The 16,488-nt window shown below is 33.1% G+C and overlaps 1 protein-coding gene and 1 long non-coding RNA gene across 4 annotated transcripts; both read right to left on the bottom strand.

Annotated features, from left to right (window-relative positions):
• Positions 1-48: 48 nt before the first annotated feature.
• On the bottom strand, positions 49-5,553 carry LOC113717148 (uncharacterized). Of its 3 annotated transcripts, none has more exons than XR_011823031.1 (6): positions 4,022-5,553; positions 2,488-2,643; positions 2,224-2,367; positions 2,062-2,157; positions 1,897-1,968; positions 49-587 (listed from the first exon to the last, which is right to left on the bottom strand). It is a non-coding gene; the product is annotated as an uncharacterized lncRNA (long non-coding RNA). The 3 variants fall into 3 exon arrangements; XR_011823032.1 differs by having other exon boundaries at positions 2,540-2,643; XR_003454285.2 differs by lacking the exon at positions 2,488-2,643 and having other exon boundaries at positions 4,022-5,551.
• A 6,695-nt stretch (positions 5,554-12,248) lies between these two features.
• Positions 12,249-13,121, bottom strand: LOC113715780 (18.5 kDa class I heat shock protein-like). The gene has a single exon (XM_027240082.2). It carries the CDS (start codon positions 12,945-12,947, stop codon positions 12,465-12,467), a length of 483 nt encoding a protein of 160 aa, XP_027095883.1. The 5' UTR covers positions 12,948-13,121; the 3' UTR covers positions 12,249-12,464.
• Positions 13,122-16,488: the final 3,367 nt, after the last annotated feature.

Raw genomic sequence — 16,488 nt, 5'->3', positions numbered from 1 at the left:
GACACGAAAGAGGGGAAGAAAAAATAAATAAAAAAGAACAATCGAAACTTTACAGAGAATAAGTCCAGATATAGATCCTCTCAAAATGATAAGGTCAACAACAAAACATTGGTCACTGAAGAAGAAATTATTGCTCTCCTATAGGCAACTTACCACCAGCCTAAAACCAAAGCTTTGGAAAACTATTTCTCTAAGCCACAACTGCAAACAATTAGTCTAGCTCACATATGGAAACAACGTACCAATCATCTTACATATTTTTTAATTATAAAGATCAAAAAGTAACAATCTCCAAGCATCTCTAATACACAACACAAACTATGCAAATGCAATTTCGGCCAAATAATCACCTAGGTGCGTAGCCGTCTTCTGAGAATTACCATCCTGGTACTCAGCGCCACTTGAGAAACATTCTTACCATCTCTTCGTAATCCCCACCGGGAAAATCACACCACCACCTCTTAAAAATATTCTCATTATCAATAAACCAAGCACTAGTATCCAACTACAAGAAGTAAGGTACTCCTGTCCTGGGTCCTCTTATTTGGTTGTTTTCCTCAGTTTCAGTGAAGAATTTCACTTCTCTCCTGGAAACACAAATCAAGAACAGTTGTGGAGAAAAACGAGAAGCTCATTAAGTTTTGACCAGTTAAAAAAGGCATTAGATAGAAACAACAATCTAAACAGTGATTTGCATAATACTAACACAATTTTTTATTATTAAAACAGCCTACATTCTAATTAACAGCAAAATCTCCCCCTGCCTATCCTCATGTTCTTCCAGGGGCCGATTTTTAACTACCCTGCAACCCTGTATCAGAATATAAAGTATCCCCTTTCCCCTATGATTGTTGTATTGCAGCGGACTGTTAGAAACTATCTTCCCGTTATAAGCAAAGAAAGTCTCTATTTATGTGTCAACTGCTAATAGTCTATATGCAAATAGCTTTTCTTATTGTCCGAGTATGTTTCTCAACTCTTTTTGTTTTCTCAATTTTGAACAAATGTATGATTCAAGTATTCAAAGTGATATCACATGTTTTGCCTTTACATCTGCTTTCTACAAATCATGCTCCACTTCATTAAATCACCAAATTTCTTTTATCCTTTTAACAATTTCCATAGCTCCTTTGGTTCTAACGAAGAAAAATTACTCCCTCTTATATCATTTCTGTTGTCCAGAGTCCTTTCTAACAAGTCTCCAAAATATTCACCACTATCATAAGTCAAGGTTCATTATCACCAAAATTTCTATATCCCCCCCCCCAAAACTTATGTTCATTCAAATGTTCATTAGAGTCGAGAATCAAAGTTCAATATATGTAAAAGAAGGGGAAACTTCGGCATTTTTTGGGAAAAAAAAAAATTACACATACAAGTTAAATCACTTTTCATTGCCTATGCATTTGGTCGAAAAGCCGAAAGCAAATGGATCTTAGAAAGAAAAAATGACCATTATCAAATAAAAAAAAAATAGAAAGAAAAAATGACCACTTTGATCCAATTTTATGACCAAAAAGAAGGGGAAAGTTCTTTATTCATTAGAGTCAAGGTTCACCACTATCATAAGTCAAGGTTCATTATCACCAAATTTTCTATATCCCCCCCCCCCCAAAACTTATGTTCTTTCAAATGTTCATTAGAGTCGAGAATCAAATTTCAATATATGTAAAAGAAGGGGAAACTTCAGCATTGTTTGGGAAAAAAAATTACACATACAAGTTAAATCACTTTTCATTGCCTATGCATTTGGTCGCAAAGCCGAAAGAAAATGGATCTTAGAAAGAAAAAATGACCACTTTGATCCAATTTTATGACCAAAAACATGTATCACTAAAATGCACAGTCACAGAGAAAAGAGAGGTGGAAACAAGCACAAGAAGTTGGATTTGGTACCATATTCTCATTGAAGCTCAAAATTGACGCTACATTTCCACAACGATAGCAGTAATTTGGTGCAGACCACACCTGCAAACAAATATATTGGATGACGTAAAGACATGAGTCTAGACTACGGAATCAAGTCAAAATTTCAGTGGCAGAAATGAGAAAAGAACTCACAGTAACTAGTCCTTTATCTTGAAACATGTATTTTAGGCCTTCCTGCACTAGTTGGTGGGCCCGACAAACTAGATCAAGCTTGTTAATATGATTGGACTGGAGAAAGAGACAAACAGTTGGCACAAGATGAATGATAACTGCACACATTCACACATGGCTTACCTCAGAAGTAACCCTGGATCAAAAGAGCCAGCCTGCTCCTCTTGGACTGACTGCCCATGTTTCAATATCTTCAGGGTCACTCCACATGAGGTCACAGAAGGGCCCTTCATGGGGAATTTCACAATTCCTTTCGATGACCCTAATCTGCCAGGCCAATAACAAAACAAAATGTCAGTTCTTTAAGCATACCATAGTTATGAGAAGGAGAAAAGTTTCAGGAACTCGTACTTCAATAATAAAAAGGTATTAGGGAAAAATATCAACCACTGTTGTCAAGATCAGTTTATCAGCAATCCTATAGTCCAAAAGTTCCAACCACTGTTGTCAAGATCAGTTTATCAGCAATCCTAGATAGTTTATCAGCAATCCTATAGTCCAAAAGTTCCAACCACTGTTGTCAAGATCAGTTTATCAGCAATCCTAGTCCAAAAGTTCCAAAAAATGTTGTCAAGATCAGTTTATCAGCAATCCTATAGTCCAAAAGTTCCAACCACTGTTGTCAAGATCAGTTTATCAGCAATCCTATAGTCCAAAAGTTCCAACCACTGTTGTCAAGATCAGTTTATCAGCAATCCTAAGTCCAAAAAACTCATTCCATTTAGTTCAAACTCATTCCATTAGTGCACAAATCTGTCCTATCTTTAACATTTATACTTTCTCCTATCACCAACAGCCGAAAATGCCATGCAAATATTTCAAGTTCTTCTTGAGTACTACAATTAGACGGATTAAATGTATGTAAGAAGTTAAAAAAAGAAACCCAACATTCTTACCAATCTTCAAAAAACTGTCCCTAATAATAATAACAGATCCAAATTAAAAAAAAAAAAAAGAAATGGGAAGGAAATTTTAATTCAAAACCCAACATTTAGTACAATCTTAATTCATATAGGGGCCTAATTTTATGTAACAAAGTTGGCAAACAAAAAAAGAGACGGCAACAGCAATTTTAGATATCATCCTGGAACTGAACTTTTAGAGCCACTCCCTACTCCAGTACAGACGTCCTAAAGCAAAAATACCACTGGACCGACCATCCCTAGGCTACACAGAACACGAGCCAATATGCTGACTTCACCATAAGTAAGTTTGGCTCCATTGCGAAGGAGAATAAGTTGGTCTTAAAACACCTCCTAGAACCACAATTTTAAGGGCCAACTTAAACAGCTTTCAACTTCAAAACCCACAAATTTGGATTCTGTTAAACGTCTATATTCCACTTATGTTGATATATTTACAGAAAAAAGAGCTTACAAGAATCCAAGGGAATACAGTAACAGAGAGGATGAGAGCTGAGAAGGCAAACAAAAGGCAGCAAATACTGCAACTTTGGCCACAACAAAAATAGGGAAAAATAATCAATGTGTTAAACCAAAACCAAAGAGATAGTCATTAATGGATGGAAAAGGTGGGGAAGAAAACAAAACTTTTTCATGCCTTTAATCGGACGGGTCACCTCAAACAAGCAACGGCATTTGGAATTGTTAAATAGCCATTGGAATCACATGGCCCGACCCATCCCAGAAAACCAACACTACACTGACACCACACATTATATAAGATCTCTTGATTTTTCCCATGAATTCCAAAGCCTTTCAATTGCCAATTACTTCATAAATGGGGCAACCCTTTTGTATTGGGACGTTACCAGGCTCGCAATAGACAAACATTCTACAACAGGAAAGAGGTGAAGAAGTCGATCTGGCTTTAATGACAGGAAACAATCACTTATTCTACCACCAAGCATCATTTTACAGCAACAAAAACAGAAAATAAGGGAAGAAGAGTGATGGATAACCTGTTCGCGAGGCCCTCCACCAATGGAGCTGATGAAATGTCTACCGTAGCTGCTTCTAACGTTGGCCAACAAACTGGGACTCGGAGAGAAAGGGCTCTTCAATTGAAGGGCGGCGGTGGTGGTGGCAGAAGAGGCTGACTGGTGAGTGGTGCAGACAGTGGTAGCGGTGGCTAGGGTTTGCTTTTGATTTGGGGAAAGATGAATGCCAACAGCGGAACAGCCAAGTGGGAAGAAGAAAGAGGTGTGTTTGTGAGTTGTGAGAGTCCACTGCCTTGGACCTTAGGGATGTATTCGAGCCAAGTCAAGCTCGAGTAGTGCTATACTTGAGCTCGACTCGACCTATATGTACCTAGACTCAAACTCAATCAAGCCTAAAAATCACAACTCGAGGCTTGACTAGAGGAAATTCTTTTAAGCTCGAGACTCGACTCAATAAGGCTCGACCTTTAGTCAAGCCTTATCAAGTCGAGGCTAATCAAGTTTTTTGAGCTTTAGTCTCTTAATGTAAGTGATCTAGGGACTTTAGAGGAATTATACAAAGTGGGATGAAGTTTGTGGACTTTAGTGGAATTATACAGAGTGTGTTTTGTTTTAATGGCATTTCTAACAAATTACACACAACAATTCTAGTGGTGCTTGTTTAACTCTCTATATCAAGTCATTAAATCCAGACTACCACGGAATACTCAAATTGTTCTTCCTACTTTCTTTTTAACTTCCAGGATTGACAGGCTACACCTTATATCTATGATTTACAATTTTTATTTTGGGGTTTTAGAAATCTGCTCTTAGAAGTTAGAATTTATTCTTTAGCACAAAGAGAGCAATAATTAGAATCTAGAGCCATGTGAAGATGATGGAGTGTGAGTAATTTCCTTCTGATTGAACCACTTTTGACAAAGGTTACGAATTCAGTTGAAGTCCAATTTAGTAGAACCGTGTACTACTTTAGCCAATTGCGTGGCATTTTTACGAAAAATTCAACACAGCATACCATTCAAATGCGGAAGACAAAAAAAAGACAAAAAAATTCCACACAGCTTTCGTATTCATTGTTACACTTACGCATGCCTAATAAAAAAGGCCAAAAAAAGACAAAAAAAGGAAAACAAATTAAAGCAGAAGTGTTTCATCAGATCCAGATGGCGATGGAGGCAGACAGGAAAACAAATTTAATATGCTTCTGGGTTTACTCCCAGACCCAGTAATCAATCATACTACTACTTCCCATTCCCCGTCCCCAGTCCCCACACCCATGGTGCCATAGAGAGAGACAGAGAGAGAGGGAAGCGAAGATGAATGAAGGGAGAAATGGAAATAGAACTGGAAATGCACATTAGAGCAGAGGCAGACATACCAGTAACCAGAAAAGCGATGGCGATGGAGGCAGACAGATGTGGCGAGCAACGGCGTCGGCGACGAGGGAGAGATTGAGAGTAACGGAGATAGGGTTTAGAAGTCACTCGTTCGAACAGAGAAGAAGGGAGGAACAGAAACTAAAGTCTGAAGCTTTTCTTTGCTTTTTCCCAACATTTTTTCTTTTTAGGTCTTTTACAATTATGTTATTACTTTTCTGCCCTTATGGAATTTTATTATAAATAAATTCAGTATAAATTATATCTATAACGGTCATTTTATAATTATAATACATATATATTATTTAAATTATATATATTAATTAAATATATCCGGCTCGAAGAGCTATTCGTCGAGTCTCAAGCCTCAAATTGCTGACTCGAACTCAACTCGACAATATACTCGAGTAGCTCGAGACTCGGCTCGAACTCGATTTGACCGAGTTCAAACCAAATCGTTGATCGAACTACTCGCGAGCTACTCGATATTGATTTGACTCGCGTACATCCCTAGTTTTGGTCCTTCAGCCCTTGGAGAAATTGTATCTAGTTTAATAATTAGTTAAATAAGTAAGGGTATTTATGTAATTTCACACGGCTCGCGAGCTCATGAGCCTTCATACAGATGGCCCGAACTCAACTCGTGCTATAAACGACGATAGCTCGAGACGAGCGTTGACCGAGCTGCTCGCGTGCCAAAATGGTTATCCCATTTAACTTAATAGATGGTGGACAGTTTTTAAACTTTTCATAAATGGACAAAAGTATCATCACCAAAAACATATAAGGTTTAGCAGCTCAAAAAAAATAAATAAGACGATAAATTCTAGAGAAAATCAAACAAGCACTAGTCAACCTCGTCTTCCTCCATGTCTCCCTATTTAACAACTCTATCAATACAAGGAGAAAACCATGTCTACTTTTGATACACTTATCACGAGATCAGTGTATGGTACTTTATTGATAAAGGAATCTTAGTTATGCCATTATGATAAAAGATAGGGATAATTTCAGAAACCTCCCCTAAGGTTTCATGAAATATCACGTAACTACCTTGAGATTTTCAAAATCTCACTTAGCACCCCTTGAATTGATATTTTAGTAATCACTCTTCTAACTAAAAGTAATATTAAAAAATTCATGTTTGAGGAGAGAGATTATTTTAGTTCCTTTGATACCCTTAACCTATAGAAAAATGAACACTTTACAAACCAAGGAAAAAAAGTACTAAATTGAAACCATCTTAAAAGTGAAGAGATGAAAATTGATAAGATTTTATATTACAGCCAATAGTCATTTATATAGTAGAGAGAGACAGCAAAAGCAAATATTTTTAAAACTATTTTTATAAATAAAACCCTCCATAGCATTGCAGGCAATTAGCATGTAAAAATCATACATTTGAGCCAAAAAAACTCAGCAATAGATGAAATTTCAACTTCAATATCATACAGAGAATTTACTCAAAATAGACCGACTTTTTTATGGGTATGAAATATGAAAATTTTATTATAAAAAACTCAAAATTTGAAAAACTACAGTTCGAAATTTTAATTACTTTATTTCTCTTGCGCTCTACATGAATAGGAACAAATAACTAAATAAATAAATAAAGTTGTGAAACACAAAAAAAAGGAGAAAAAAAGAGCCTGCGGCTTTTTTTTTGCAAATGCGCTGAATATTTCATTGGTTAAATCCTATATTTCATTGACATTTAGAAAAAGAAAAACAAGTTTAGAAAATTTAAATATGAGGGTATTATTGAAAATTCATCACCTTTGATATTAGCATATGGCCCTACTATCACTTCAAGGTGCTAAGTGAGATTTTGAAAACTTTAGGGGAGCTAGGTGATATTTCATGAAACCTCAGGGGAGGTTTCTGAAATTATCCCTAAAAGATATATCAACTATATAAAAATAAAATAAAATATAATATTAAAGTAATTTTGTTTGACACGGTACCATTTCTAAATTAGTTGAATATTCGGACCCCTACAACTAAAGCAAAATACATGAAAAAGAATAATAAAATTAAAACAAAAGCAAAAAACAAAAAAAAAATCGACTATAAAAACTAAAACTTTATAAGTATTGTGTCGTGGTCTTTAAATGTTTTAAAATTTATTTATGAACTCCTCTTGTAATTCTAAATACATCTACAACCTACGTACAAAAATATGCTTACCCTATAATTAATATGATTTGAAATACCTAATTAGTGTCAAGATATCAAATTAACATCCTATAGTTAACAATAAGGAAAATTTTGAAAATTCTAATAAATATTGAATAAATTTCATATACACTGACAACGCATACACTATCACCGTTTAATTTGTTAATATACACTGTCAGTATAGGAAAGATTAATCTATAAATCTTTATTTAATAATTTATCAAAGACTCGTAAAAGTATTTAATTAGTGGACATCAATATACTCTGAAATGAGTTAAAATATATATTTACTAAACAAATAAATAATGATTATATAAGACAAGTAAACAAGTTTAACTCTTGAACATCAACGTTTTTGTCCTCGATTTCATAACAAATCAGCAATTTCTCTCCTCAAACTCCCATCCAATCTCCCACAAACATTATCCCCAATGGTACGTGATCTTTGTAATGACATAAATCATCACGGAGTTAACCAAATCAACACAATTCGTAGGCCAAGGGGCTTGACCAAATAAGAACAAATAAACATACTACGGCTGCAATGATCTAAGGCAGCCGAAAACAGAGGAATGCCAAACGTACATATGAACTAACATTGACAAAAGGGCTAACATTGCCTGGCATTTCTCAGTGCTTTGGAATTTGCAAGAGACTTTGGAATCACACATTTCTTGCTAGAAGGGGATGCTTTAAATATTGTAGAGAGGATTAACAGCAATGAAACAGATTTGTCATTGATAGGTAACTTAATTCATGGCATAAGATCACTACTTGCTGCATTTGATTTTGTAAAAGTTAGTTGTGTGAGTAGAACCAACAATGTTCCTGCCCATATCGTGTCTAGAATGTCATTGTCGCTTGAGGGAAGTACAGTATGGTTTCTAAACTTCCCCAAGGCTGTCACTGTTGCGGCTCTTCAAGATCTGACATGAATGGAGGTTTTGATGTTTCAAAAAAAAACATTGGCAAAAGGGCGAATTTTAATTTGGCCCTTCAAAGTAGATAAAAAGTATTAATTCAGCTCTCGGAAGTGATTAAGTCTCAATTAAGCCCAAAAAAAGTGAAAAAAAAAAATGATACACACACACACACATATATTTCATCATTTCATAATGTTGGAAGTGAAACTTTACTTATTCTTAAGGTGCTTAAGTTAACTTCTCGCCTAAATTAGTTAAAACGGATAATTTCTTTTCGTATCTTAAAAAAAAATTACTGCTAGCTTAAATTCATGTTTACTCTTTTCTAACTCATTTAGATTAGAAGAGCACTATGTTAATCTTTTCGATTTTGGGTTTTGGACTTTGGATTTATACCAGCTGTAAACAATGCTGTTAAACCCGAACCAGATAGTGACTCAACTAAACTATTGGATTAGAAATCAATTAATCAGATCGGACCGTTCTCAAAAATCCACTGACGTCAACATGGTGTTATAATTATTTTATATTTTTATAAAATTCAAAAATATTGAAATTAAGTTCTTGGTTATATTTGACCGATCATGAAAAATGTTCTAAAAATATTAGACTCGCAATCAAATATACACCTAATAATTATATATGAAAATGTAAATTCATGATTAAAATATATCCATTATCTAAAACTACTTGAAAAATTAAATTAAAATAAATTAATATAAGTTGAAATCATTAATGTTAAATTAATGAGATCATAAGAATAAAAACATCTTAATTTAGAAATCATTTAAAAAAGCGAGTGATTTTAATATTTATACTAAATATTAACATTTTCTTATTTCTATTAATAAATAAAAGTATTATAATTTAAATAACTCATATTATGTTTGGAGAAAAGAAAAGAGAAAAGTTTAAGAATCAGAGCAACCAGTCGAATCAAATCACTGATTTTACCGATTTTTGATGATTTTGTCTGATTTTTGACCAATATAATTTTATACTACAAATCACTTAAAAAAGAAGGCCGATTTATTACTCTTCTCCAACATTTTTCTACTGCTTCTTTTCTTTAAATCCCTTCTTTTTTGAGAGGGAGACCGCTATGATTTCTTTGATCTCTCTCCTATAGGTTTCATTTTTGTTATTTTTCTAATAAAATCTCTCTTAAATTTCTTTAGTGAGAGATATCTATTTCTCCTAGGGTTCTTAGTGAAAATTTTTGTTCTCCTAAAAGTTCCTAGTGAAATTTTGTATTATTTTTCCTTCTCTTATTGTTTAAATTTTAATTTACTTCAAATTTGATTGTTAAATTTGAATTTTTTTTCAAATTCAAGTCTATATCGATAGATCTCATTATCTTTATTAAAACTTACAACTATTAATTAACATATCTAACGATTATAACATATACAGAGTAGACTGCAGCGATTTTAAAATTGATGATACCTTTTAAACCTATTCTTAATTTCTCAGATCTTTTATATTTGTTAAATTACAAATCTACAATTTTAATGCATGTTTCATTCGCCATTAAGAGAGTTTTTTGCCAAAATAACACTCTTTCTAAAAAATATTCCCAATATTATTTATTTTCAAATTTTATTCCCAAATTGATGTTATTGTTGCCACCTAATTATCCTGATTGCCATGTAGAGTAACAAGAAAAGAAAGTTTTAATCTAGTCTATAGTTTTCAACAAAAACTAAAAATTTAAACTTTTTTATTATAGAGGCACAAGAAGATTGAATAACTTTTATAATTTCCTTATAATTATTCAAAATAAATTCTTCCATTATTGACCTTGCTATTATTGCTCTCTGTAATTTTTTTAAATGTATCAAACTTATTGTATATATTTTTTGAAAAATAAATTTGCAAAATACAAAAATTGCAAGCAATAACAAGAAAAAGTTACAAAAACTTCAAGACTATCATATTTGTTTATGTTATGCTTCATACTCCTTAAAAAAAACTTTTACAAAAAGCGTATTGCAATTAAGATAATGCTAAAGTTTCTTGAAAGTAACACAAGCCATTAATTGATGTTGAATAAATGTGCAAAACTATTTCAAGTATACGAGATTATTTGATCATGTGATTGAGAGGCACTACAAATGAACATGCTTGTATATGTGGTAGAAATCAAACATTGTTACGTAGTTTTCCTCTTAATATTTTATCAAACACACAGTGTGAGAAATCATTTGTTAAAACAATTAGTATTCAAAATTTTTTGAAAGCCATAGAAATGTTCCAAAAACTGCACAATAGAAAAGATAAGAGAATAATCTTCGTTTACCTTGAGATTATCAATTTGAGAAAATATTTTCATCCACATATACAATATCGGAAATGATAATGAAGTTTTAGATGTTATTAATATAAATATTGACTTCTCACAATTACATTTGACAAGGAAAAATATGAAAGAACAAAAAATAATGAAAGGAAAAAAAAGTGAAAAAGCTCAGAGAAAGAATCGGAGAAGATACTAATTGCGAAAGAGAGATAGAATGTACCTCTATCTCTATTAACCACATAGACAACCTATGTGACAAAAAAAAAATACAAAAATAATAAATTTTAAAATTAGATTACTTTGGACATATATTTCAAAAGAAAAGTTATTTTGGCAATAAATTCGCCATTAAGATAACAATAAGTGTGAGGAAAAAAAAAGTGAAAAAACTCAGAGAGAGAATCAAAAAAGATATTAATTGCGAAAGAGAGATAGATTGTACTTATCTCTAGTAGCCACATAGACAACCTATGTGACAAAAAAAGTACAAAAATAATAAATTTTAAAATTAGGTTACTTTGGACATATGTTTCAAAAAAAAAAATATTTCGGCAATAAACTCGCCATTAAGATAACAATAAGTGTGTTTAAAATAATGATAAGCAAATAATTTAAAAGATAAAAAAATATGTTAAAAATTATATTTATAAGATAGCAAATAATTTCTGACCATTAAAATTTGCTATCCAACTAATATGTCAGTCGTATTAGAAGATTTTTAATTTTCAATAATCTGTTAATAAAATATGTCTTATTATACTAAGAAAACCGATTTACGATTGAATCGGTCGATCCGAATCTCAAAGATGAATCGAACTTGAGTGGCCATGGACAAAACTGTTTTACCATGATTTTGATGGTCTCTCCTGGCGGTAAATTTTCGGGTTAATTCCACTTTGTCCCCTTTAAACTTTAGATGATTACCTATTTCAGTTCTTAAACTTTAAAATGAGATATTTAAATCTCTAAATTTATAAATACCTCCCATTTAACTTCCTAAACTTATAAAATAAGACACTTAAATCCCTAAATTCTTATAAAATGGGACACTTTGACCACTAATAACATTCAAAATTTGTTAAGAATTTTCCTTAAGTGAAAGGTATTTATAAATTTAGGAATTTAAATGTTCCATTTTAAAATTTAGGGATTGAAGTAAGTAATCATCCAAAGTTTGGGGGGACAAAGTGAAATTAACCCTAAATTTTCTAATAAAATCCGGAGTTGATTCCGTGGTCTAAAATCCATCATCTCGACCCTTCTCCCCACATCTTCAGTGTCTTTCATGAAAATCTGACATCAATTGCTCCTCCAAACACTTCCAGATCTCAAAGAAAAATGTTACCCCCCCCCCCCCCACCTCAAAACATCTTGCTTAAATTCCTAATTGAGCATCTGAAATCACTTAATTCTTTTCGCTGAACATAGGATATACTCCGTGGTGGATATAAATTAAGCCAAGAAGAAAACTCTGGTAAGAAACAGGTATCTACCGATACTTTTTATTTCAAGAAATTCAAAGCCCTTTACACAAAATTCATCATCATCCTCATCCACACAGCAAACAAACAAATTCATACAAACGGAGACATCTCACAACCAGTTTGCACGCTACACCTCACACTCTTTTATTCTTGTTTCACATTCAGTTTCCACAGAGCTTAGCTTAGCTTAGCAACCCAAAGCATTTAGCCGGAGATCTCAATGGCCTTAACATCAGACTTCTTCACTTCCTCTTTCGGCACGGTGACGGTGAGCACCCCATTCTCCATGCTGGCCTTCACCTGATCCACCTTGGCGTTCTCCGGCAGCCTGAACCTGCGCAGGAACCTGCCGCTGCTCCTCTCCACCCTATGCCACTTGTCGTTCTTCTCCTCTTGCTCCCGGCTCCTTTCTCCGCTAATCTGCAGGACCCGGCCTTCCTCAACCTCCACCTTCACTTCCTCCTTCTTCAGCCCCGGAAGGTCGGCTTTGAAGACATGGGCTTCGGGAGTCTCTTTCCAGTCGATGCGGGCGGTTGCAAATGCAGATGTATCCCTTGCTGTATCTGGGACGTTCGCCAGACTGGTGTTCGAGAAAGGAAAGCCTTCAAAGGGATCCCAAATGTCAAGTGAAAATGGGTCGAAAACGTTGCTTCTTCGGCCACCGAAGACGCTTGGAATCAGCGACATTTTCAGCAGAACTGACGGTGACGGTGACGTTAAATATTTGACAGCTTATGAAGCTAAACAGAGATATATAATTGTACTGTGAGATTCGATCAATTCTTGTCGATGATGATGAAGCAGGTGAAGGAGGTTCATATTTATAGGATATGAGAGGCAGAGCCCAGAGTTTTCGAGGATTTTCGTGAATTGATTGCCCAACGGATTAATCTGGAATTCTTTTGCTTTCCCTATCAACTTCTACGATCTTCCTTCATGGTCTAGAGGGCTCCGGACAAGTTGCTGTTCTGACAAAGGACAAATTACAAATAACCTCCCGTCATTTCATCTATTATCACATCACCTCTTAGTGTTTTAAAATATCCACTTTATCTCTCTCTGATTTTATGTAAAGTAAAAATTTAACAGAAAAATAAATTATACTAACTAACGTCATTCGTTGAAATTCATAGTGTATTTAAATATTAAATTAAATGATGACTTTTGCACCATATGTAAAATAATAGAGGGATGGGATAAAATGAATATTTATATAAATTATGGAGGAATAAGTAGATATTATAATTTGATCATAAGCACTTTGAAGCATTTTTCTATAATCATTATAATTAATTGTGTATTTTATTCATTGTTTTACTTTATACTAAAATTACATGAGAGTTATATAACTATTTTAAAATGTTAAGAGGCTCGTCTGTTACTGTGCAAAACTACAAGGACTTATATGTAATTTATTTGCCCTTTAACAAAAGGAACCAATTTGCCGTTTTGGGGGAAAAAAATTCTAGAGAGCTCTGGATGGTTCAAATTTGAAGGCCCACTTAATTCTTGGGAGGCATGAGATGGACTTTTGCAATCTGTTTGGAGCACTAGGCGTGCATATTAGCCCAAGAAGATGAATTACAAGTTGCAGCCCAACTTCAATTGTACATGTACGTTCATTCAGTATTTATCACGCCAGAGATTTCTTGTGAAAAGGTGTTTTTTCCCCCTCTTGTGAGAAGTTAATTGTTTGGATTCTGATCTTTCGGAGAAAAATTTTTATGCTTTCATGAATATTTCTTCTACACAATTTTTAATTACCATTTTACTTTACATATATTGTAATTTTTTTCTCAAAAACTTCTCCAAAAAAAAATGCAATTCAAACGAGCAGTAAGTTTTTTATTTCTCTTTTGTGAAAAGTTAAGTCTTTTTTTGGTAAATAAATATCCAACAGAATTACATGGTAGAAATGTCACATGTAATTATCACAGTTTGGTTTAATTAAAGTTTCGTATGGCGACCAGAGCAAACTGTAATGAGACAAAAAATCCTCTTTCTAAAGTTTTTTGGTCCTTGACTAACTTGTTTTAAAACCCATTCACAAACATTGGAAAAGACAGTCTTTAAAAAAAAAAAGTATTGGATAAAACAATTTGAAATTGGTGAACTATGATTTGAGAATAGACATAGGTTTTTGAATATTAACAGAATATTAAACGACTTTGGGAAAGACACATTTCGTCCCTCAACTTTTGAGCACGACACATTTGATGTCTGAATTAATAATTTTTGACCAATGTCATCCTCAAACGGCAATTTACCCAATTTTTAACGGAACTGGTCATGTGATTTTCACATGACCGTTAAGTAAACTTAAATCACATTTTTAACAAAACCTGCAAGTTTCCTACATGCAATCAATCAACTTTTGACAATTTTGACTAAGCATCCATCAATAAACACTTGCGTTAACTATGATTTGAGATTGTTGAACTATGATTTGAGAATAGACATAGGTTTTTGAATATTAACAGAATATTAAACGACTTTTTAACATTCCTAATCAAGAATTACAGAAATGCTACCCCATCCGGACGTGGTTAAGGCAGCTTGTAGTAGAGCAGACTTTGTGGCCGTAACAGGCCTTGGCCCAATATTAGGTCTCTACTGGATGAGTTAAAAAATTTACTAGATTATAATTCAGGATTTAGATCAAACTTGGTAAGTAATCTGTAATTTATGTCACTGCATTTATTCAGCATAAGTAAACAATAAAATCATACAACTAAAACCTATGCAGGAAACAATAAAAATGTGAAGTACAGTTGTAATTTAGTATGATAAAGTCAAAGTATCAAATACGTAATGAGTTAGCATACTATAAATAATAAAGTTGTGCAGTTTCCTCTTCAAGTGTCAAGTTCTTTTTCTAATAGAGTGGCTTGATTTTTATAGCTAAATTGGTCCTTTTTCCCCCCCTTAGTAAAGGCTCCATGTAATTCGATAATGAGTTAAGCAATGAAGTGTTATAAATTGCAATGAATTAGTGCATTTGGCCATTAGAGTGGTACGTCTTTTGTAATAATCCAATATTTATTTTTTCTAATAAGCTAGTAGTAAGTTTTCTAATAAAGCGGAATATTTATTTTTATGAAGTATATTCTTCTTTCAATTAATTGACTTGGTTCAATTTGCAAGTAGATTTTTTTTTTCTCTAAATTTTGTTAGAAATAAAATGGTAGATTGTGCTGATGAAGTGGCTTGTTCAATGAAAGGATGCGCTGTAAAATTTAACGCTTACTTATGATGGTACATAGAGGGTCCTAAATTGGTAATTTGTTATCAATTAAGTGTAATATTTTGCTGATTAAGTTGTACGTTTTGTTTCAATAGAGGAACAAGTGCATCAAAAAAGGCGGCAACATATTAATACTCTACCATGGAAAAAAAAATTGAGATAAGTCAGAAATTAGTCTTGTTTGGATTGCATTTTTGACAGAATTTTTTTAAAAAGTTTTCATGAGCCTATTTTTTCATACATTTTTCAATCACCTTTTTACTTCACATACATCATATCCTAAAAAAAAAAAAAATGTTACAGTAATTTTTCTTTAAAAACTCCACAACTAATTAAAAGTTGTTATTCGAGGTCTTTGTTTATTTGAGGAGATGCATATTATAAGTTGTTATTTGAGTTTCGGTGGACTTGAAGGTATTAATTGTTAGTAAATAATTTGCTGTTTCAAGTTCCCTTTTTTTGCCATAACTTCACATCGTTTCAGGTATCTGCAAATTATTCCTAAGCCTACAGAACTCCAATTTGTAATAGTAACTATTATCTGAGATCACTTGAAAATTTAAGAAATTTGCTTTGTTGCTTAAATGTTCATCAGCATTAACTCTCTTTTGGTTGCAGGCAATGTTGTTAAATATGGACCAGATAATGATTCGGCTAAACTATTGTGTTAAGGATCAATTGGTCGGATAGGTAGGACCATTCGTTGACCTCAGTATGATTTCATGATTATTTTATATTTTTTATAAGTTTTAGAAATATTGAACTTAAGTTCTTGGTTATATTCGACCAACCATATAAAATGTTACAAAGATATTAAGCTTGCAATTAAAATTTATATATAAAAGTGTGAATTCATATCTAAAATACGTCCATTCTCCAAAATTACTTGAAAAACTAAATTAAAACAAATCATACCCAATTCGGCATCTTTTTGTTGGGAATATGGTTTTATAATACAAGTTAGAATCGCTGATGATAAATTGA

The sequence above is a fragment of the Coffea arabica genome, chromosome 11c (assembly GCF_036785885.1).
Source record: "Coffea arabica cultivar ET-39 chromosome 11c, Coffea Arabica ET-39 HiFi, whole genome shotgun sequence".
NCBI classification, from domain to species: domain Eukaryota; kingdom Viridiplantae; phylum Streptophyta; class Magnoliopsida; order Gentianales; family Rubiaceae; genus Coffea; species Coffea arabica.
The sequence above is the reverse complement of the archived record's forward strand: the minus strand, read 5'-3'. Positions and strand labels throughout refer to the sequence as shown.

Coding starts and splice junctions, on each gene's coding strand:
- LOC113715780 (XM_027240082.2), bottom strand. CDS start 12,947: ATGTCGCTGATTCCAAGCGTCTTCGGTGGCCGAAGAAGCAACGTTTTC.